The sequence below is a fragment of the Cervus canadensis genome, chromosome 1 (genome assembly GCF_019320065.1).
Source record: "Cervus canadensis isolate Bull #8, Minnesota chromosome 1, ASM1932006v1, whole genome shotgun sequence".
NCBI lineage: Eukaryota > Metazoa > Chordata > Mammalia > Artiodactyla > Cervidae > Cervus > Cervus canadensis.
In genome coordinates, this window is record NC_057386.1 from 12,591,605 (window position 1) to 12,613,374 (window position 21,770).

Below are 21,770 nucleotides of genomic sequence, written 5' to 3' on the forward strand. Positions count from 1 at the left end.
GTCCATGGAGCAACCTGATTTTTTAACAATGATATGCAAGGAGAGATAGGGGTATGTGAATGGAACCTGAAGATTTAACAAACAAACCCCCAAAACTTTAGAACTGGGAACTCCCTATATAATATTTAACTAAGTGAGACTAATTTTATTTTTAGAAACAAAATTTTTGTAAGAGAAAGAAACACACAAACCAATTGAAATACAGACTAATGAAACAATGAACCTTATTCAGATCCAGATTGAAACTAAAATGAACAGACCTTTGGGGAAACCTGGACACTACCTACACACAGCCCACCAGGCTTCTCTGTTCATGGAACAGATAGCTCAGTTGGTAAAGAATCTGCGTGCAATGTAGGAGACCCCGGTTCGATTCCTGGGTCAGGAAGATCTGCTGGATAAGGGAAAGGCTACCCACTCCAGTATTTTGGCCTGGAGACTCCCATGGATTGTGTATAATCCATGGTGTCACAAAGAGTCGGACAAGACTGATTGACTTTCACTTTGTTCCCCTTCTCCAGGGGATCCTGCCAACCCAGTGATAGAACCCTGGGGTCTCCTGCATAGCAGGTGGATTCTTTACCATCTGAGCCACCTGGGAAACCCCTTGATGAAATTAAAGAATTGTAACTTGCCTTTTCCACACATAATGATTTTGCATTATACTTTTAGAACATTTACAAAATATAAGTGACAACCTGAATTCTTTTAAGTTGCTAATTGAAAATGTTTTCTTTTTTAAGTAATTAATTTGGCTGCCTTGGGTATTAGTTGTGGCATCCAGGATCTTTCCTTGAGTCACACAGACTTACCAGTTGTGGTGCATGGGCTTCAGTAGTTGGGGCACTTGGGCTTAGTTCCCTGACCAAGGATGGAGCCAGCACCCACTGCACTACAAGACAGATTCTTAACCACCCGAACCACCATGGAAGTCCCTTGAAAATGTTTTCCAAGAGGAGGTGCTGACACATTTGAATAATGCATTAATCTGGCAGCCAGCTAGGACCTCCTGAATTTAACTGACAGCAAGTTGTAAAAGAGTGGTATGCACCAAAAACTATAATTAAAAAAAAAAAAAAGTTTTAAAGGGAAGTATTTTAAGGTTTGGGGACTTGGAATACCCTCGAATGTTTTGCTGACCTGTGACCACCCCCCCACCCCCAGGTGAGGAGAAAGAAATGCCCATTCCTGAGATTCCCGTTAACTTCTTGGTTTTTGATGGACACACCCTAGTGCTTTATTTTCCAGGCGCAGTTCTCATTTCCGATGGTGCTGGGATGACCATGCACTAACTACATAAAATGTTGCCAGGGGACAAAGGTTAACGTCATCATTTGGTCCCGTATCCACCTTGATTTGCTAGCGGCAGCGGAAGGACGCAGGTTCGGCGACCTACGCTTCACACCTTCCTCGCGCTCCCGACGGCGCCACGTGCTCCCGATCCGCCGCGCGTGCGCACTGCCTCCTCGCCGGACATACGTGACGCGCCTCGGGGCGGAAATGGCGGCGGACCAGGGCGGCGCCGTCTCTACCAGTCTAAACCTGGAAGGTGGCGCGGGTCTGGCGCTGAGCTGACGCACCAGAACGTCCTGGTAACGATCTCGGCCCGCCCCCTTAGGGTCCGTCAGCTAGGCCACTCAGAGCCACAGCCAGATTCACACGCCGCGGAAACCCAAGGGAGAATCGGCCACGGCCTCCGCAAGGTCCCGACGGGGCGGGCCAAGCTCCACCCCTGCGCGCTCCGACTGGCTCTAGGTCCCGATTTGCCCCTTTCCCTCGTTCTCATTGGCCTAGGCATAGCCCAGTAGCGTGGAGCCGCACCGCTCTCTCTGCGCTCCTATTGGTTCAGGGTTGTAGCGCATCCGCTCCCAGAGCTTTCATTGGTCGAGCCGAGCCACTAGGGGTAGGGCAGCACTGGAGCGACGACAACAAAGGGCGGCAGGCGGCGGTGACCGCGTCTCCCGGTGCTCTCCTCAGGCTGCGCACCCAGACCTGCCCGCCTGGCTCCAGATGAAGTGTGAGCACTGCACGCGGAAGGTGGGCTCCGCCCTTTTGGTCCGGGGCCGGGTTGGGGGCAGGGCCCGGGGAGCGGAGGAGCCTGAGCTCGCGGAGCCCGGAGCCTCGGGGGTGTCGGGAGCTTGGCAGCTCCGAGCGCCTCTGCCTCCCTGTCAGAACCTCTGGGCGCTGGCCCGCAGCTCGAGTTTTCCGGGGGTGGCGGCAGCTGAGGGTGGGCCACCAACGCGTCCGGTTCCTGTTCCCGTGTCCCGGAGGCGGCCGTGATGTCGGGGCGCAGATATACCCTTTCAAAGTACCTTAGAAGCCAAAAGCTGCCACAAAAGCCTAGCAACATCAGCTACCAGTCCGCAGTCGTTGCAGACACCGTCCTTGGTGTGAATGAGGGACACGGTGATCAAAAGTAATTTTAAGGGATTTTATGCCACCAAAAAACTTTCATGTTTGACAGTAACGAAAACGATACAGAAGTGCAAAAAGGAAACGGAGGCTGGACCTCCTGCCACCTGAGTAACCATAGTAACTGTGAAAGCCTTATCCACTTGTTTCTACGCTGTAATGCACAGGGACTTCTCTGTTTTTTTCAAAATTCGATCCTATCATAAATATTGTTCGATCACTTTCTCTTTCTTTCACTTAGTATTATACAAGAGATACATTTTTTGAGCAGTACACACAGTCCTAATTTGTTGTATTTTAAATATAGACGCGTCCAGGTGGTCGGGCACCAATTTACCTGTCATGAGAGACCACATTGCTTCTAGTTTCCATTTCCTGCAAACAGTGCAGATAGAGATGTGTATGGGTGTGTTTGTGTGTCCGCAATTATAAGTGCTTCTATTTCTGTAGAAAAGGTTTCTAGATATGAAATGAATTCATCAGCTAGTATATACAGTTTTCTTAATTAGATTAAAAGTTGTTCTTTTATATGTGCCTTTGCCTTTTCAAGGAATGTAGTAAAAAAACAAAAACCGATGACCAAGAGAATGCATCAGTCGATGTACCAAGTCCAGCCCAGGAGAATGGAGAGGCAAGTAGTTTTTCAGTTTTTGTGTCAACCTGGAGTAAACAGCTACTGCTGTTTTTCTCCTCTTTGGGGGCTCATGTTACCAGGTACATCATTGCTTCAAGAAAAAAAATAATCAAGAAATGAAGGGGCTAAAAAAACCATGCCAGAGGCCAAACATGCAGGTCAGTTGGAGGCACACAATCTTCAAGGTAAGAACATGTCTTCTCAGAATACACCAAGCCAAAGCATACCATGTTAGGAACAAGTCAAAATGTCATCCTTGGCTGTTTTTTTAGAAATAGTTTTGTAACATTTAAACTGCTGGGTTTTGGTTTTGGTTTTTGTTTTTTAGTGAAAAGATAGGGCTTTAGGTAGGAATTTATAAAATAATTTGGGTTTCATGATTCTGTAAGTTTTATCTTTCTAATGGTTTCTTCTCTCAGTTCTTGAGTTAAGTTTTTCTTAGCTAGTAGTGATGGTTTACATTTATTGGATACATATCCTGAGCTAGGCAGTCGAGAAAGTGCTTTATACATGTGATCTCATGCTGTGCCTAGAATGAGCATTTCAGGTAAGCCCTACAGTTGTCTTCATTTTATAGAGGAGGACGCAGTGCTGGGAGGTTAAGGTTCCTTCTTCCCTTAAAAAGTTCTGGTCCCAGTTTTAGAAAAGGAGAATTGGCAACATTGGAGAAGCAAGCAGCAGGTGTCTCCTTGAGTCTAGTAGTCCTAATGCAACATTGAGTCAGACAGGCGTTGGTCTGGTCCTCTCGTGTACCAGCTCTGCTCTGTGCTCTGGTGACTAGGGCTTGGTGAGCAGCAGGGGATAAGACAAGCACCCGGGACACTGAGGCAGAAGAGAGGCAGGGAGCACCGAGGGCTCTGCCGCCCCAGAGCAGCCGGCCCAGGGCCTCCCATGCCTGCCCTTTGTCCGCACTGCCTTGGACAGACATCTCACCCTGGGAGCCTCAATTTCCTTATCAGTGACATGGGGAGTTGGGTTACTTCTCTCCAAGAGCCATGGTGGCTGGGAGATAATGTGTGTTCATAGCTTAAGTGGGCACTCCTCCAGCACAGTGGGCGGATGCCCTGATAGGATGAACAGATCAGGAAGGTGGCTACTGGAGTGGGTCCTAAGGGGTGGTGAGACCTGAGGGGGGTGGGTGCAGGAATGGGGTGAAGGCTCACCAGGCACAGGGAAGGTGTGAAATGTAAGGAGACAAATAGGACTCATGTCTTAGGGCTGGTGGCTTAAGCTGGCTAGAGTAGGAGAAGAATAGGAAGGAAGCTACTTGGGGAGGCTGAGGGTGGTGGGCCTGGATGGACCAGCCAGAGTGGCAGAAGCAGGAAAGAGGTGCAGCACAGGGAGAAGAGTGCAGTTTGAGCTGCGTGGACATGAGCTTTGCAGGATATCAGACTGGATATTGAGAGGGAGAGAATTCCCTAGAGGCAGAGATTGGAGGGGTTGAGTGGGGGCCTGATAACTGCTCTGAGAAGTGTGGCTAACTGGAGAGATGGACAGGCTTCCGTAGAAAATGCCATGATTAGGATGGAACAAGAGAAAGAGGAAGGACTGTGACAGGTGGGAAGGAACCAGACCTGGCCCATGAGGGGCTCTAGGAGGATGAGCATGGCATGTGGCTAGTAGGCTGAGAGGAAGCCCTGCTTCCCCTGGCAGCTCAGAGTGTTGTCCTGGGCACCTCTACAGGGGCAGCGGAGGCAGAACTCTCAGTGCAGCTCAACCGCATCTATTAGACGCCGGCTGTGTGCCAGGCCACGTGCTTCAGACCCTTGGAGCAGCTGCTCTGGCCCCTCCTCAGGGCTTGTTAGAAGGGCAGACTCTTGCCTCCCATCCATACCTCATGAATTAGCATCTGCAGCATAACAAGGTCCCAGAATGAGCACTGCACAGTGACACAGGCACCTGGGGAGGAGGGAGGTGACAGCGTGCACTCCTGTTTGGCACTGCTGTGGACAGGAGGGCCACCCTACCCCCCAAGTCCTCGCTTACCAAATCATGTTTGAAAGAGCAGTGTACAACCAACCGTCAGGAGACTTCATTAATTTGTTGCAAGGGCTCTAATAGGCTTCAGAATATTCGTATGTTCATCCACCACATATTTATTGACACCTTCTGTATACAGGGGATGTCAGAGAACAGAAGGGCATGAGACAAGGTTCTTTCCTCAGAGCTTGCGTTTCAGGGAAAAGAGCCACCTCATAGGTGCCAGGGGTTGCTCAGAGCTGTTCTGGCAGGTGTCCATGAGGGTCTGAGGAGCGAACCAGGCTCTCTAGGGAGTGTTTCCCTCAGGGAGACTCAGAGCAAGGAGGGCCGGGGTGACTGGAAGTTAGAGTGGGGAGAGTGATGGGGAAGGGGATCTCTAGCAGCAGAGGTGTGGCTTGTCTTCTAGTGGACCTCAGCCTGGGGAGTGGGCTGCAGGGAGTGAGTGGGCACAGGTGCAGCCAGGAGAAGACGACGCAGCCGAGGCTTGTCATCTTGGTGTCCAGGGGAACAGAGTCACTGAGATGTGAGTTTGAATGTCCCAGCTCAGACTTGGATGGCGTGACGACCCTGATGCCTACAGGTCAGCAGTGAGTTATGCCAGTTCTAAGCCTGTCAGGGAGGCTTCTGAGGAGAGTCCAAGGACTAGGCAAGCTCATCGGGGCGTACAGAGCAGACCCACGCAGGAGCCCCCAGAGGCAGCAGGGAAAGATATGGGGGCAGGAGAAGCTGCATTTGATGGTGCCAGTCCAATCCCCACACATTGCCATCTATGGGACCCTTGGAGAATTTGTGGCAGTTTTCTGTATTATGCTTGTGCTGTTACTTTTCCTAAAGAAGCAAGTATTAAAGAGTTTCTGTTGAAGAATCAAGCCATAACATCATCTTTTTTTTCACAGAAGGGAGAATTCCATAAATTGGCTGACGCCAAGATATTTCTGAGTGACTGCCTGGCCTGTGACAGCTGTGTGTCTGCAGAGGAAAGAATCCAGGTTTCCCAGCAGAACGCCAAGGACTTCTTCCAAGTTCTGAACCTTAACAAGGTATGGCCTCCCGGGCACTCACTGGCACCAGAGGTGGGTGGACGTCAAGGTGAGGCTTTAAGCCTCTCCTGGGACTTGGGGAGTGCATCTTGGCCCTGGCTTGTGTCCCCTGTGATAGCTGACCCTCTCCGCAGCCTCTCCCTGCCAATAAAACCCCACCCACAGTCACACTCCCTCACTGATGTGGGCAGCAGCTGTGGCTGGCACCACCAGCCAGGCTCCCCTAGCTTGGGGGAGGCCTCCGCATGCTTGGTCATGGGATGGCGTGGTGGCCGAGCTGCTGCTCCTCTGTCTCTGGGGCTTTCTCAGAGGTTAGGGCCACAGTCCATTAGCTCATTCCTGCAGACCCCTGTACAGATGGAACTACCCGAAGTCACTCAGGAAGACAGATGAAAGGGAAAGACGGAGAAACGGAGGCAGATGAGGCCGAAAAGCATGTCTTGGTTTGCCCTCAGTGTGACCTGGTGAGCAGCCCTCACAGCTGCTTTCCAGGAAGTGTTTGTACGGGCTCTGAACACAGTGCTGGGTGCTCTGGCCCACGTGGCAGTGCAGGTACCACATGAGGCCCGGGTTGCTTTCTGGGTGTACTGACTGCAAATCACAAATTTCTTTCTTTCCAATCTGTATACATTTTATTTTTTCTGGTGGTATGGTCTGGGACCTTTAAATCAACCTGAAATTACATTGGTGGTAGAAATACTACTAACATCTTGTTTCTGATTTCACTGGGAATGCTGGTGAAGTTTTATCATTAAGTAGATTTTTACAGTCTTTTACTATTAAAGAGATGTAGATGCTCACACCAATCAGCATATCAGCTATAGAAAATGGGTACCCAAGTTAAACTAGCCTAAAAAGGAAATTCTTAGTTATTTTATGAAACTGAAAGCTTAGGAATGGAAGAGGTTCTGGGTTTGGCTGAGTCAGTCACTCAGGGCTGCCACAGGAAAAAGCAGTTCCTATTTCTCTGCTGGTCCTGGGGCTCTGGGGTTCCTGAGCTCTGGGGCTCAGGCTGATTCCTGCTTGGTCACAGATCAGCTCCCTTAGAGGAGGTGAAATTTAAGTGAGAATGAAGTGAGGGGTGAGCCCTTGAAATTCCCTGGACAGGGTGTCATACAGAAGTACTTCAATTGCCAAGTCTGACTGCTGAAGCTGGGGACAGACCACCCTCTTCATTAGCATTTGAAACTTGTACTCTCTCGTTCCTGCTTCCAAATTTACGTTAGGATGCTCTTGGTCACAAACCACAGAAACCACGCCTGGCTGACTTGGGCATCATAGGAGCTTGTCAGGGAGCCGGAGGTCAGTGTGTACCAGGTTGGTGCCCTGATGCCCTGTCAGGTGTGGGCTTCCCAGGAATCACGTGAAGGTGGGGTCCCATCCAGAGGGGACAGGCAGACTCAGCATTGTCTCACCTGAGCTGCTAGGCAGGGGCAGGGGGACAGGACCAGACTGTCCTGTCTGTGGCCAGTCCACAGGTAGACAGCAGTGGATGGTGGCCACTGAACACTGCTGTCCCAGTCTCCACTTCTCCTAATGTGCAGGTGGTGTCTGACCTGAACAGCCTCCGTCATGATAATCCTGTATCTTCTCTCTGACCCCAGGTCAGGGGATCCCACTGCTGACTTTCTAATGCCCAACATGCTCGCTCACACTGCTCCCCAAGGTTGCATCCTGCCTGTCTGTGATGAGTCAGCACGCCTCTGAACTCAGTTTGTTCATATTTTTCTAGGGATTTCTTGAACTGCCAGCATCTGGTTTTGGTTTCAGGGTGTTGATAGGCTGGTTTCACATTTGTTTGTTTGGTATTTATTAGAAGAGTTCATAGAAGATGAGAATTATCTAGGAATTAAAATTTTGCTAAAATTTACCACTAAGTGATCTGGGCTTGAGGCCTCTTGGGGACAGACCCTGGGGCCCCATTTTCATTTAACGTCATTGTTATGGATCGTTTCAGTTATTTATGTGTATGTAATTTTTATTTTTCCTTTTAAATGTGTCTATTTTATCAAGATATTTGCCTTTATATGTAATATTGATGTATATATTCAATATTTTTGATTTAATATTGTTCTTAAAATTGAAAAAATCTCTTGGGATGTCTCATCTTTCATTCTGATTTTTTTTTCTCCTTTTATCCTTAATTATGCTTGCCAGTATCTTGTGTATTTTATTAGTCTTTCCACTGGGCATCTGTTACAGTCTGTCTGTTCTAGACTTTTCATAAAAGTGTCTTACTTTCGCTCCTTTTGTAATGACCACATACACAATGTTCTTCTCTGTTTCTCCTAGAAATGTGATACCTCAAAGCACAAGGTGCTGGCAGTGTCAGTGTGTCCTCAGTCTTTGCCTTATTTTGCTGCTAAATTCAGCCTCAGTGTGACTGATGCATCCAGAAGGCTCTGTGGTTTCCTCAAAAGTCTCGGTGAGCTGCCTTTTGAAATTATTTATAGCAAGTAGATTTGGTATAATTCAAATTTATAACTTGAGTTTTTATCTGCCCTTTTTATCTCTAGAGTTCAATTTTCAAGGGCACAGGATAGATAAGAACTTTGAGAGTCTTGTGGAACGTAAGAGGACCATGCCTCTGACCCACACATGGTAGGCAGGTGTCACTTACCCCCTTGCCATGCAGATGGGGTATTGTCTTACGGCTGGTGCTGGCCCCTCTGGGGACAGCAAATGACCATTTTAAGGCATGTAGCTGGGGACACGTGGGACCCACACTTGCCCAGCAGTGTCGAGTTGCTTGGCTCACAGGGGTTACAGTTACCAGATAGAGGATCACGTCTGCAATGATTGGCATCTGGTTTGCCAGGAAACTCTGAAGAGCAGAGCAGGAAGGGAATGGACTGTGTCCTTTGTGTGAAGAGAGAAAGCTAGTCATTTCAGTACCTGAGGACTCAAATGTGAACGAGTACTAGAGTAATACTGCCTCATAAAGGGCGGTAAGAATGCTTCTGGCTAGTCTGTCAGGTCACACTCTCACTTCCCTCTGACTTAAAGTGTCCTGAAGGTAGGCTCTGAAGAGGAAAACTTAAGCCGTTTGCCAAGTAAGAGTTTTTGTTGTTCCTCAATGGCTTTTTAAAGATGTAAACACATCGGGATTAGCAATAAAGTGACACATAGACTAAATGTCCTCGCACCAGCCTGCCTGCCTCGCTGCTGCATGTTGCTTTCCGTGCAGAGCTGTTTGTTGGTGCACAGCGTGCCACAACCAAAACTGAAGCTGCAGCTGCAGACGAGGACTCCTTAAGTCATCCTTCATGCTTTTACTCTTAAAAAGCCTAAGCTTAGCTGAATGTTACCAGAGATCAAAGTTTTAAAATGCTCTGTCTTCTCATAGTGAAAGGCCCTATTTTGGAGAGGGTGGGGGATTTTTTAAGACTAGTTGGATGTTATATGTTAATAAAATGTATCCAGAGTGAAACTGATTTTTTTTAAGGTAACTCTTTAACTTGATATAATATTTCTTTTTAAGAATGACTGCTATCAAGGTTTAGACTGGTTGCAGATATTAAAATTATTTGCTCTGTTTATTTTACTGTAATTATTTAAAGTATATTTTTTGTCTTAGGCTTATTTTCCAATATTTAGAACTTATTTGTAGCAACATAAATGGACTTGGTGGGTATGATACCAAATGAAATAAGTCGGACAGACAAAGACAAATACCGTATAATATCTGTTACATGTAGAATCTAAAGAAAAATACAACAAACTCGTGATATAACAAAACAGAAAAAGACAGATGTAGAGTACAAAGTAGTGGTTACCAGTGGGCAGAGTGGAGGGACGTGATAGAGGTGGTAGATTAAGAGGTACAAGCTTTTAGCTATAAAATAAGCTACAGGGATATATTGTACAACACAGGGATTATAGCAAAAAAAAACAAATTTTTGGGGGGCCATGCCATGAGACCTGCAGAATCTTATTCCCTGACAAAGGATTAAACCTGGGCAACAGCAGTGAAAACGCCAAGCCCTAACCACTGGACCACCAGGGAATTCCCTACAGCAAATATTTTATAATAAACTATAACTGTAGCATAACTTTAAAAAATTGTGAACCGAGCAGCGACTCTGGCCTGGGCTCAGCAGCAGCGCGAGGAGGTTGTGGCGTCTGTTTCGTCCAGGCTATTTGAGCCAGGATGATCGAGGTTGTTTGCAACGACTGTTTGGGGAAGAAGGTGCGCGTTAAGTGCGATACGGATGACACCATCGGGGACCTTAAGAAGCTGATCACAGCCCAAACTGGCACCTGTTGGAACAAGATCATATTGAAGAAGTGGTACACGGTTTTTAAGGACCATGTGTCTCTGGGGGACTATGAAATCCACGATGGGATGAACCTGGAGCTCTATTACCAATAGAGCAGAATTCCTTCTTCCTGCCCTTCCCCCTCCTCCCACCCTCACTCCCCACACTAATATGGATGCTTGTTTTTGGAAACTCATGTTAATAAAAACTTAGAGGCTGAAAAAAAAAAAATTGCGAACCACTACTTTGCCCATCTGTACCTTATACTGTATATCAACTGTAGTTTAAAAACCAAGAAGCATACATTTATTAAAAAGAAGACAAGTTAGGGATTTCCCTGGTGGTCCAGTGGTTAAGAATCCGCCTTGCAATGCAGGGGACTCAGGATCGATCCCTGGTCAGGGAATTAAGACCCCATGTGCCTCAGAGTAACTAAGCCCATGTGCTGCAACTGCTGAAGCCCATGTGCCCTGGAGCCCTCGATCAGCAACTACTCAGCTGGTGCAGCACAACTAGCAAGTCCATGCGCTGCCACAGAAAAATCCGGCATGACACTGAAGGCATGACACAGCCAAATCAATAAATATTAAAAAAAAAAAAAAAAAGAAAAGTTAAAAATCAACATAGTAATTAATTAAGACCATTATAAAGCTATGCTCAGCCAGTTTACTCATTTTATTTAGAGCTATCAAAGACTGTTACAGACTGGAGTTTAATTTAGCTAGTGAATTGGAAGAATAATACCCTGTAAAATTACATTCATTTGTATATGGAATATGGCAAGGTGTTTATGTAAATATAGATGTAAAGGGAAAAGAAGCAGCAGGAAAATATATGCTTTATTGTGAAAAGTGATACGTGCTGTTGTTTGAGAGAGCAAAGGGCACAGTCCTGCACTTGGGCATCTAGCAGTGTCTGTGGAGTCTGCCCTTTCAGTTTGTCTTCGAGGCGAACTGAGGGTCCATCTCACATTCTGTGATGTGGAGCCCAGCGCCCCTCTCTTCCCCACAGGGGTGCATTATGTCTTCGATACAACCATTGCTGCAGATTTCAGCATCCTGGAGAGTCAGAAAGAGTTTGTGCGTCGATTCCGCCAGCACAATGAGGAAGAGCCCGCGTTACCTATGCTGACTTCTGCCTGTCCCGGTGAGCACGGGGCTGCTGCCAGGCCTGCAAGGCCTGACGCGCCCTTTCACATCAGTCTGTGTCTGGGCGCAGGCCTAGGCAGTGGGCAAGGTCAGGGGCAGTGGGTCTCGAAGAGGAGTTTGGGCCTTGAGTAGTTTTATGTCGACCAACATATTTATTAATTCTGGGTGATTTAATGGGGAAACCTAACAGCTGAGTATTAATTGCTTATCTTCATTTGTCCATATTTCTGAAGTTTGAGACAGGCATATCCTGTTTAAGAATAAATCTCTTTTCAAAGTATGATGTATTTCAAACATCCAAACAGTTATAGGTAATATGATGAATACCCATGGATCCTTTGCCAGCTTAAGTAGAAATTACATGATAAAAAATATTACTTAAAAAAATTTATTTTACATTAATACTAGATTCCATCTTGGAGCACTTTTAAAACAAATCTTTAGTTATAATATAGAGCCTGATATCTGAAGTAGAGAAATTTTTCACAGGTTTTTTTAATTCTGAAAAAATAGAAGGTTTTGGAATAAGAAAATTCTAAAGATGATGCATAAGGGAAGGAAGGCAGTGCTATACTGGTGACATTAAGTGACATTTAGTGAAAAATTACTTCTAAATCAGGTCTATGAGAGTTGTGGTCTACTTAATCTTGGGTTTTTGTTCACAGTTCTCATCTCAGTTTATCCCTCCTGGTTCCAAATTTTTCTAGCATTTTATATGTCACTCATCAGTCACTGGGGTCATGAGTTAATACGATGGAATGTTGATGTATGGTTGCTTAGAATTTGGAAATACTTTCCATTCACTTGTAAAACCATGGAGAGGAAACTTGCCATCTGTCTAAGAGGCACATGGATCGACTCATTAACTGAGCATGTTTTTCAGTGGCCCACAGGCTGGCAGGAGGTGCTCAGCATCAGGTGGGGCTTATCCTTCTGGAAAGATAACCCCCAGGGGGATGCTCCCAGTTCTCCAGGCATGTCAGGCAGTGACTGTATCCAGTCACATAAACTGACTAAATGCACACTTTGCTGGGCCATGGTGTTCACCTTTGTGTTTATGTCCTTGTAGATGTTTGCACAGCTGCTTAAGAGTAGGTTTGCACAGCTGAGGCCTCGGGAAACCACCCAGCTCCCTAGAGGCCTTGCAGTGGAACCCCTGCCTCTGGGGTTCCAGCACCGGCTTCTTGCAGGGCCCTCACTCAGTGGCACACTCAGCTGGCTCAGTCCCTCCCACCCAAGAAAGAGGCAGCATAAAATGACCCAAGCTCAGCCTGTGCCCCTGGAGCAGTGGTTCCAGAGTTCCCATCCACCTTCCAGTCAGCAGGATCACAGGGATTCCTATGCTGTCCTGACACCGTCCCAGCAGATAGTGATGGATCCCTTTTGTGGGGAGCCCTGTTGGATGGAGCCTAAACGGAAGCCTCCACTCCTGGCAGGAACTAGCACCGCTGATGTGGGTAGTAGGCAGGTGGTGGATTCTTGCAGAAAGCACGTGCCCTCTGTCCAAGGAGTGAGGGCAGCGTGGTGGAGACGTGGGCCACCTGTTGCTGCTGCACACCAATTGTCCCTCCTCCACCAGCCTGGCATTTGCTTTCAGTGGCCTCCTTGAGCTCTTCAGGACTCTCAGATGATAAGGCTTTCTCTTCCAGGAACTCTTCATAGCTAAGCCAGTCAAAGCTGTAACTGTTCAGGTTTACGCCCCCTCTCAAATTCAGGGAGATGAGGTGAGATCTGCTTCGAAACTAACCCTTTTCTAGGATTTGGCGCTGACATTTTGCTTTCCTATGACAACTTAGAGAAATTAAAGCAGCGTCAAGGTCGGATGATCTGACCTGGTGTGCAGAATCAGACTGTGGGTGGCCCTGGACTGACTCACCAGCTTCCGCACGCAGGGTCCCTGTGTCCCAGCAATGCTTCCTCAGACTGCTTGGAGGGCAGCGCATCCTGGCTGGAACAGGGACATCTGGGTGGGCCCTTGCTGCCCACAAGCCAATGGAGTGCCACCTCACCAGTGCACCTTTGCCTGGTGGGAGTGGGTGGGCAAGGGCATATTGAGCTGCTCAGCTGTGGACGTGCTCAAGGGCTTTGGGCTTTGTGAGAACCTGCCAGGAGCACTCATTGAACTGGAGTGTGGGAAGTAATCTCTCCAATCCAAGGAGAATAGAGTGGGCACCTTGCACTAGGTACTTCTTGGAGCAGGTTTCTTCTCTGCCTTCAGAGAGGGTCCCTGAGAAGAGGTGGGTGGTCTGACAGAGCAGGACATGGGTGTCCTGTCCACCCCACGCTGCCACAAAGCTGGGCAGCCAGAAGGGCTGACCAGGCCCCCGGCTGGTGCTGGTAGCAAGTTCTGATCAGGGGTACCATTGGGAAAGGGCTTGCCACTCCGGTCTCGTGCCAGGTGCTGTGGATCCTATGACCTGGTTCTCCCTCCTCATCCCTGTTTGGTCGTCTTCTCTTGCAAGCCAGGAGGTCCCCCAGGGCCCTTGCCTCTACCAGCCTGTGTTCTGCCTGACCTTGTGCCAGGCCTTCGCGGCACACAACCTGCAGCTGGGGTCTGCCCGAGAGCCGCGTGTGCAGGCGCTGAGACCAGGGTGCACAGGCCCTGACAAAGCCAGACCTGTGGTGGGAGGGGCCTCGGGCCCCCAAATGCTCCACGGCCTTTGATCGTTTTTCTTTTTCCTTTTATTTATTTATTTTGGCCATCCCACACAGTTCCCTGTCCAGGAATTGAACTGAGGGCCCTGGCAGTCAGAGCAGGGAGCTCTAACCACTGGACAGCTGGGGAATTCCCTAGTCTTCTGTTTTAACATGAACCATTCCATGCACACGTGCAGAGGCTGGGAACGAGGGGAGCCATCCTGCAGCAGCATCTCTCTGTGGGGCTTCTGCTGGTGACCATGGACATGCCCTGCGTGTGCCCAGGCCGGCGAGCGGGTGATGGCTGTGGTTTGAGTTCAGATGAGATTGTCTGGCTGGTGCCTGCTGCTCCTCCATACAGGAGTGGGCATGGGGAGGTGGACTGCCCTGGGCATCTTGTGGGCAACTTGTCTCTAGGTTTCCTCACCTTCCCCACCCCTCTCATGATGCTGTGGTATACGTGCCACTCTGTCACCAGACACTCATTACCGTACCCAGAGGGAGAAGGGGGCAAGCTCTAGCCCCTGCAGGTTGAGCTGCTGGCTCTGGTCCACTGGCCTCTCCATCCTGCGTCCCCTCTGGGAACCGTGGCAGCAGTGGTACACTCAGAGGGCATGGTGGGAGTCAGTGGCTCAGGGGAGATGCTCCGCACCACGCTGGGCATGCCGTGGGCACACTGCAGGTGATACTGTTTATTGTGTTGCTTGAGGGGGTGTGGGTTTCTCGTATTTCATTGTCCTAAAAGTGGGCAGTTACTGGGCTGTTAAATAAGCTTGTGGGCCTGGTGGCTGTGGGCCCCTGTCTGAGCTGCAGCCACCCATCCCGGCTGTGAGAGCGGCTCAGCAGCTGGCAGGGGGTATCTGGAGCCAAGCTGCCCACGACAGTGCCTTGTAGCTGCTCCTCCAAGCTTGTTCTCAATTTTGGGGAGCCTGCTACCCCCACTCCTCCCTTTCTCCTGCTCTGTCCTCTCTGATCTGGGGCCGAGGGAGGCACCCATCCCCAGCACCCTCCAGTCTTGTGACACGTGCCCCTGGGGTTCCCATGGCCAAGCCTCTGAAGAGAGGTGGCTTGATGGAGGGAGCCTGGCATGCACGCCTGGGGCTGCCGGAAGATGAGGTGTCCTGGCTTTACTCCGGTGGGGCAGCTGTGAGGAGCTGACATGGGCCCCTTCCCTCCTCAGGCTGGGTCCGCTATGCTGAGCGGGTGCTGGGTCACCCCGTCACCCCCCACCTCTGCACTGCCAAGTCTCCCCAGCAGATCATGGGGTCCCTGGTGAAGGACTACTTTGCCAGACGGCAGGTAAGCTGGCCTTTTCCCCAGGGGCAGCGTTCAGTTCAGGTGACAAGCTTCCGTGTGAGGACCGGTGCTGATGGAGCTCAGGGAGCCAGGGAGGGTGGAGGAGGCTCCCCCAGGCATGTGCACGGGCGTCTCGGGCCCACGCCCTGATGAGAGAGGGGGTGCCCAGACACCTGGCTCCAAGATGGTCACTCAGCTGCCGGCTCCTAGAGGTGCCAGCGATTCTGGCTTAGCCGGGCACATGGAGAGGGGCAGCCTGGTTGCATGGGAAGCATCTGGAAAGTGTGGGGAGATGGCTGTGCATTCATTTACAGCCCAGCAGCAGCTTGTGGTCACCATGTTTGTTTGATCATCGTACCCTTGGTTCAGGGGACACAGGTGGCGAGCCTCTCCCTGTGAGTGTCTGGGCAGTGGTTCTGCAGCACGGTGACACTGTGGGTAGACTTCGGGGCATCACGGCTCAGGAATTTGGTCTGTGGGGGTAGAGCTTGGACCCAGGAAAGCACCAGGCCCGCTCCGTTCTGGCTGCCTTCTCCCTTCTGCATGGCCCCCATCATGGGTTTGCTCTTTCTACACAGAATCTGTCCCCAGACAAGATTTTCCATGTCATTGTGGCACCGTGCTACGACAAGAAGCTGGAGGCCCTTCAGGAAGACGTCCCCATGGCCTCTCGGGGTTCCCGGGGCACTGACTGCGTGCTGACCTCAGGTGAGGGCGGGCCTCGGGAAAGGCCGCTGGGAGGCAGGCCAGTGCACTGGCTGCTGTGTGTCCAGGATGAGGGCCTGACAGCCACACCCACCCTGGAGACACAGCGAAGCTTCCTCCTTCAGGGCAAAGCAGAAGGCGCACGTGTCCCCAGGGACATTGCTGGCGTCTTAATGTTCCTTCTTTGCTTGTAGGTGAAATAGCTCAGATGATGGAGCAGAGTGACGTCTCGGTGAGAGATGCTGCCCTGGACACTCTGTAAGTGCTTCTGCAGGGAGGGGCACTTTTGCCCCTTGGGGGCTTCCAGTATGACCTTGTGATCTCTACCAGGGTCTCATCCCAGGACCTTTCTCCTTTATAATGAGGCCACCTGCCCTGCTGAGGCATAGGTGTGGTATGGCCCCTGGCGTGGCGAGCTACCTTGTCGCCCCTCTACAGCCCCTTGGCTCTGAATAGGACATGGCCAGTACCATGCTGAGTGGATGCCATTCAGCCTGTGGTCTGGTGTGGACACCAACACCCTCCTTTCTGAACTTCACATGTTCCTGACATCACACCTGGACCTGCCGAGGGATAGAGGCAGAATCTCACGGGGGATGGAGGCAGCACCCCCACACAGTGGCTCCCTGAGGTCCATTTTCCCAAGAGCAACAGCCTGGGTTTCTGCCATCAGTGGTCGCCCCAACCACCAACCACACTCCTGCTGCATCCTGTGCCTCAGGGCAGGTCCTCCAAGCAGTGATGTCAGGACCACATGTGGCCCTGGTGTGGAAGTCAGACTGAAGTCCTTAGAACAAGCAGCTGGTGTCCTTACAGCCAGAGCCCATGCTTGGGCCTAAGCAGACCCAGAGGCCACCTCCTGGCTGGCCACAGATGGCGGCATGCTCTCTTGTGTGGCCCTCAGATGCCCAGTTCTCATGTGTGGCCCTCAGATGCCCAGTTCTCATGCCCCGAGTTGTGAGGTTCTCAGGGTCGAGCCTTGATGCCTGCGCACTCAGAGGAGTCACTTGGGCAGTGGTGGGCACACCTGCAGGCTTCACGTTGGCCAGTGAACTCCAGCACAGAGGAGGTTTTTGCCCTAAGTCTAAGTACTTACAAAGGGTCTTACGACCTTGGATCACAAAACTTGGAGAGTCGGATTTAACTTTTGCCCTCTTTTCCTGCCTGGTGAGGTTTGGTGACGTGAAGGAGGAGGAGCTGAGGCGCCATGATGGAGCCGGCTCTGACGGGTACCTGGCACACATCTTCAGACATGCGGCCAAGGAGCTGTTCAACGAGGACGTGGGGGAGGTCACCTACCGGGCCCTGAGGTGTGTGGGGCTGGGGCGGCCTCTGTCCGTCTGCCTGTGTGGTCAGCACTGCCTGTCAGGTGTAAACTCTATAATAGGACCCCCCGCCCGCTACAGCCAGCTACAGGTCTGAGAGGGGAGATCCTATTTATAGAGTTCACACCAGTCAGATGGAAAGGTCTTTGATGTGTTACTCAGAGACTTAATTTTGCTAACATCCCTAACTTAGAAATAGTTCTCTGACCACAGAGGAAGGACCCTGTGGGTCATAGTTTGTATTGTTGATTTCATAGGAACAAAGACTTCCAGGAGGTCACCCTTGAGAAGAGCGGAGAGGTCCTCTTGCGCTTTGCTGCAGCTTATGGCTTTCGAAACATCCAGAACGTGGTCCTAAAGCTGAAGAAGGGCAAGTTCCCGTACCACTTTGTGGAAGTTCTCGCCTGTGCTGGTGGTAAGACTCAAGAGGCCAGGCTGAGCTGGGCCCCTCTGAGCCCTGTAGGAAATGAGGAGTGAGATGTGAGGGCCAGAGGGTAACCATTGGGTGCTGCCAAGGGGTAAGGGTAGGGAGGTTGGGAAATTTGCTGCAAGTTCTTTTAAATGAATTTTTATCTTAGAAATCACATCATCTACGTGTTTGAGGATAAGTAGCACAGGTGGCGCTAGTGGTAAAGAACCCACCTGCCAGTGCAGGAGACGTGAGAGACTCGGGTTCAATCCCTGGGTCAGGAAGATCCTCCTGGAGGAGGGCATGGCACCCCACTCCAGTGTTCTTGCCTAGAGAATCCCATGGACAGAGGAGCCTGGTGGGCTACAGACCATAGTGTGACAAAGAGTTGGACATGACTGAAGCGACTTAGCACACATGCACACACGTACAGCACTAGTGTGTAGAAGGCATGTTCTTCATTCAGTCCGAGGTGTTTGGGTTTGGGTTTGGACTCCTGTGTGGTTCATGGATCCCCAGCCCCCGTCTCTCCCTGATGCAGCCCACATGTGGACTCACACACTAAGGCTTTATGCAGACACCAGTGATTTAGCTGTTCATTAATACTTTCTGTGCTCTCCTGGTTTTGATGAATTCTAAGAGAAACTGGAAATCCAGATGGGCATGCATAGCCATCCAGTTCTAAAAGGTTGCCAAATAATTTCAACTTTAGGTAAAAACATTTCCTGGGTAGTATAAAGAGGAGAGAATAGGAAGCACCTGGGGTTGTGAGCCTGTGCCCGGGGTCTTGGGGCCCAAGCTTTGGCCACAAGACACTGCACACTGCCATCATCGCTCTGCTATTCCAGAACCTTCTCCCCTTTAAGATGAAAGCAGGGGAAGAGTAAGCACCCTGTGTTTTTCAGGATGCCTTAATGGCAGAGGCCAAGCCCAGACCGCAGATGGGCGCACAGACAAGGCCTTGTTGCAGAAGATGAAAGGCATCTACGCTGACATCCCCGTGCAGCTCCCAGAGGCCAGCACCCACGTGCAGGAGTTGTACCAGGAGTGGCTGGATGGCACCGACTCCCCCCGTGTCCAGGAAGCCCTGCACACTGCGTACCAGGGCCCAGGGCAGCCCACTGACAGCCGAGACATCAAGTGGTGAAGATCGAGGAGACTGGGAGGCGGGCCTATCAGCTGCCTGAGGACGGAGGAGCTACCCTGTGTGGGTATCAGAGACACTTGAAGAAAACAGCTCAGCTTTCCTTTTACCACTTTGGTTTTTCAGAATCCTCTGCTACCCCCATTTGTCAGCAGCCCCCTCCCTCAGTTCGATGTGGTGCTATCTTCGTAATATGTGTGTAATTGGAATATTTTAACAGGAGAGAAGGGTTGCCCCAATTTGAGTTTCCTTTAAGACTAAAATATTCCAAAGAACAAGAATGGAGACAGACTACTGTCTTTCAGGCTTAAAAAAAAAAATCCAAAAAGTGTCCTATGAAGAGTTAAGACCCCAGAAGTTGTGATTCACATGCCCCAGAGAGATTTGATGTGGCAATGACAGGAAGCAGGCAGGCTGCGGGGGTTGTGGGCCATGGTCTGTGGTCTTCCCAGTTGGCTGTTGTTTTTACAAACCATGTTTTTTATTCCTGAGAATGGTTTTGCCAGAATGTGAATAAACTGCATCCTTTTGGAATTGGGGGGCTCATATGAATCTGGGTTTTCAGTTTCTCTAGAGAAAAAGTTCTAGCAACAGTGGGCCGTGTTTCTCGCTGCCGCAGTGGCCGGAGTGCAGTGGCAGCTGCCTCCTGGGACCAGCCCGTCTAACTGTGGGCCCGGCAGGCTCTGGCCGCTTATACCCCAAACTCATGCTTTCACATTCAGTCTTTAGGTGAACTCACCTCGAGGCAGAGGGAGGCCTGCGAAGGGTGACAGGTGTAACATACGGAAGGACGGGAGAGGCAGCTGACCTGCTCAGGCCAGACTCTGTGGTCAGGAGTCCGCCTGCTTCGTTCTTCTCTGGGTGGGATCAGACAGGTGACAGCCATTCTGTCCCCAACCTCAGATGAGGCAGCTTCTCGATGGTCTTGCCTCTCCCCACCCGCCCCCGCCATCATCCTCACATACTGTGGGCCTGGCTTATCCACATGGCTCCTGACGGGACCCCCCCAACCTGGCATGTAGTGCTCGTGTGAGCTCGCCTTAAAGATAAATGGAAGAGAACAGTTTTCCTATAAACAGAAAGGGCTAGCAAAGAATTGGAAATTACAGAATCACAAAACTCCATATCAGGGCTCATCCTGTGAAACGAAAGACATCTGTGGACAGGCCTCCAGTTGGTTCTTCAAAGCACTTGAATTCTGTTAACATGGATGGCAGCGACGTTCTTGGATTCCTCAGTGCTTATAAAGCCTGAACTGTTAGATTTCCTTCATTGACTCTATGTTGTATTGTACCTGTATGCCTATTGGGGTTGGAAAACTGGATATATTGTGTGGAATTGTATATTTTTTGCTTTCAACCTATGTACAATTGGGTTTCTCTCCTCTGCAGTAACTGATTATGGAATAAACACTTGAGGAGTGTCTGAGTGTGGAGAGTGTGTGAACCAGACACTTACTCCCCAGTCTGGGGCTGTGTGTGCCCTCCCTCACCAGCACCCCCCAGGCGACCTCCCTCATGCTTTCGGAGCCAGCACAGCCCCAGAGGGCCATCTTTGCCTGAAGCCTTCTGTGGGCGGGGGATGCCAGGAGTCGGAGTGGGCTCTTCTTGCCTCAAAAGCCACCTCTTCGGGCTAAAACGAAGGCACTCCTTGGCCAGGGGACCGGGTATTCTCACATGTGGTCTTAACCGCAGGACCACCTTTGGTTATGGCTGTGTGAGAGGAAAGTAGGACAAGGGTTTGTTTTCCTTCATTATAACTCAAATTATACGAGCAGTCAGAGGCAGCCCCACAGTCGGGCTAGGGTGGGGTGCAGGGGCTGTCTGCTAGTGAGCAATGCTGTGCTGGCATGAGGAGGGGGATAGACTAGGTCCAGATTTGCACCACACGCAGCAGCTGCCCTCCAGGAGTGCTGTTGCCTGAATTCTGGTGTCACAGGTAGCTGTGTGTGTGTGTGTTGGCCATCCTGGTAAGTAGCTGCTGTCTGGTGCTCTTGCCCTGGACCAACTTCTCAGAATCCAGATTTCTCAGTTCCATTTCTGCCTCGCCTCTGAGCTTGGGCCAGCTGTAACCTGGGTACATGCTGGGTCCTTCCTTCGCAGCTCTGCTGGAGTGAGGATTGGAGTTCATGCACTGCTCACACATCAGTTTGCTGCTGGCCTTGGGTGTGGAGCAAGGGCACTGCCTGTCTAGAGGCTCTTAAGCTCTGCCACTGACTTAAAGGTGTTCTGTGGCCTCACCTGCTGGCCCAAAGCTGAGCAACAAAAGCCTCTGGACACACCGCCTGCAGTGAGACCTCAGGTCTTCACTCACAGTCTAGTCAGATGCATTAGGCGAGGGGACTGCCGCTCAGGCAGGCAATGCACAGGCCACTTGGCCATCAAATGTGGGCTCCCACCTCGGGCCCAACCTTGGCACTTAACACGCCACCTCCTTCCACACAGGCACTGGCCTTGCTCCTGATCAGTAACAGCAAGCATAGAGTCCGTCTAAAGCAAGTGAACCCTCAACTCTGATGTTCAGGAAAGTAAAGGACCTGGCCTCAAATTTGGGCAGAGGCCCCTGGACTTTCTGAATAAGGATAAATCATGTGTTTTGGGATTTTTTTTTTTTTTTGTCTTTGGTGTTTTTGAGTCATAGGTGTACTGTATTGGATAAAGAACCAGGCACTCATTGAAGGCTACTACTTAACGAAGCTATGAAAAGCCTGGCTTTTTAATTGAGAAAACAGTATCTTCTTTTCCATGTCCCTGTAAAAAGTGTTCCACATTAGTTTTATGT

General features: G+C 50.2%; 2 protein-coding genes across 3 annotated transcripts; both read left to right on the forward strand.

Annotated features, from left to right (window-relative positions):
- Window positions 1-1,880: 1,880 nt before the first annotated feature.
- On the forward strand, window positions 1,881-20,412 carry NARF (nuclear prelamin A recognition factor). Of its 2 annotated transcripts, XM_043464167.1 has the most exons (11): window positions 1,884-2,037; window positions 2,963-3,043; window positions 5,923-6,066; window positions 8,359-8,491; window positions 11,337-11,471; window positions 15,291-15,409; window positions 15,985-16,114; window positions 16,306-16,369; window positions 17,284-17,421; window positions 17,694-17,851; window positions 18,751-20,412. In XM_043464167.1, the coding sequence occupies exons 1-11, from the start codon at window positions 2,011-2,013 to the stop codon at window positions 18,990-18,992; spliced, it is 1,371 nt and encodes a 456-aa protein (XP_043320102.1). In that variant the 5' UTR covers window positions 1,884-2,010; the 3' UTR covers window positions 18,993-20,412. The 2 variants fall into 2 exon arrangements, with proteins under 2 accessions (XP_043320110.1, XP_043320102.1); XM_043464175.1 differs by lacking the exon at window positions 2,963-3,043 and having other exon boundaries at window positions 1,881-2,037.
- LOC122438914 (ubiquitin-like protein 5) lies at window positions 8,500-10,556 on the forward strand. The gene has a single exon (XM_043464236.1). The coding sequence runs from the start codon at window positions 10,217-10,219 to the stop codon at window positions 10,436-10,438; it is 222 nt and encodes a 73-aa protein (XP_043320171.1). The 5' UTR covers window positions 8,500-10,216; the 3' UTR covers window positions 10,439-10,556.
- Window positions 20,413-21,770: the final 1,358 nt, after the last annotated feature.

Excerpts from the sequence above, each read along its gene's own strand:
- NARF (XM_043464167.1), top strand. The coding sequence starts at position 2,011 with ATGAAGTGTGAGCACTGCACGCGGAAG. Across the intron at positions 11,472-15,290 it reads GCTGACTTCTGCCTGTCCCG|GCTGGGTCCGCTATGCTGAG; the intron begins GTGAGCACGGGG and ends TTCCCTCCTCAG. Across the intron at positions 17,852-18,750 it reads AGTTCTCGCCTGTGCTGGTG|GATGCCTTAATGGCAGAGGC; the intron begins GTAAGACTCAAG and ends TGTGTTTTTCAG.
- LOC122438914 (XM_043464236.1), top strand. The coding sequence starts at position 10,217 with ATGATCGAGGTTGTTTGCAACGACTGTTTGGGGAAGAAGGTGCGCGTT.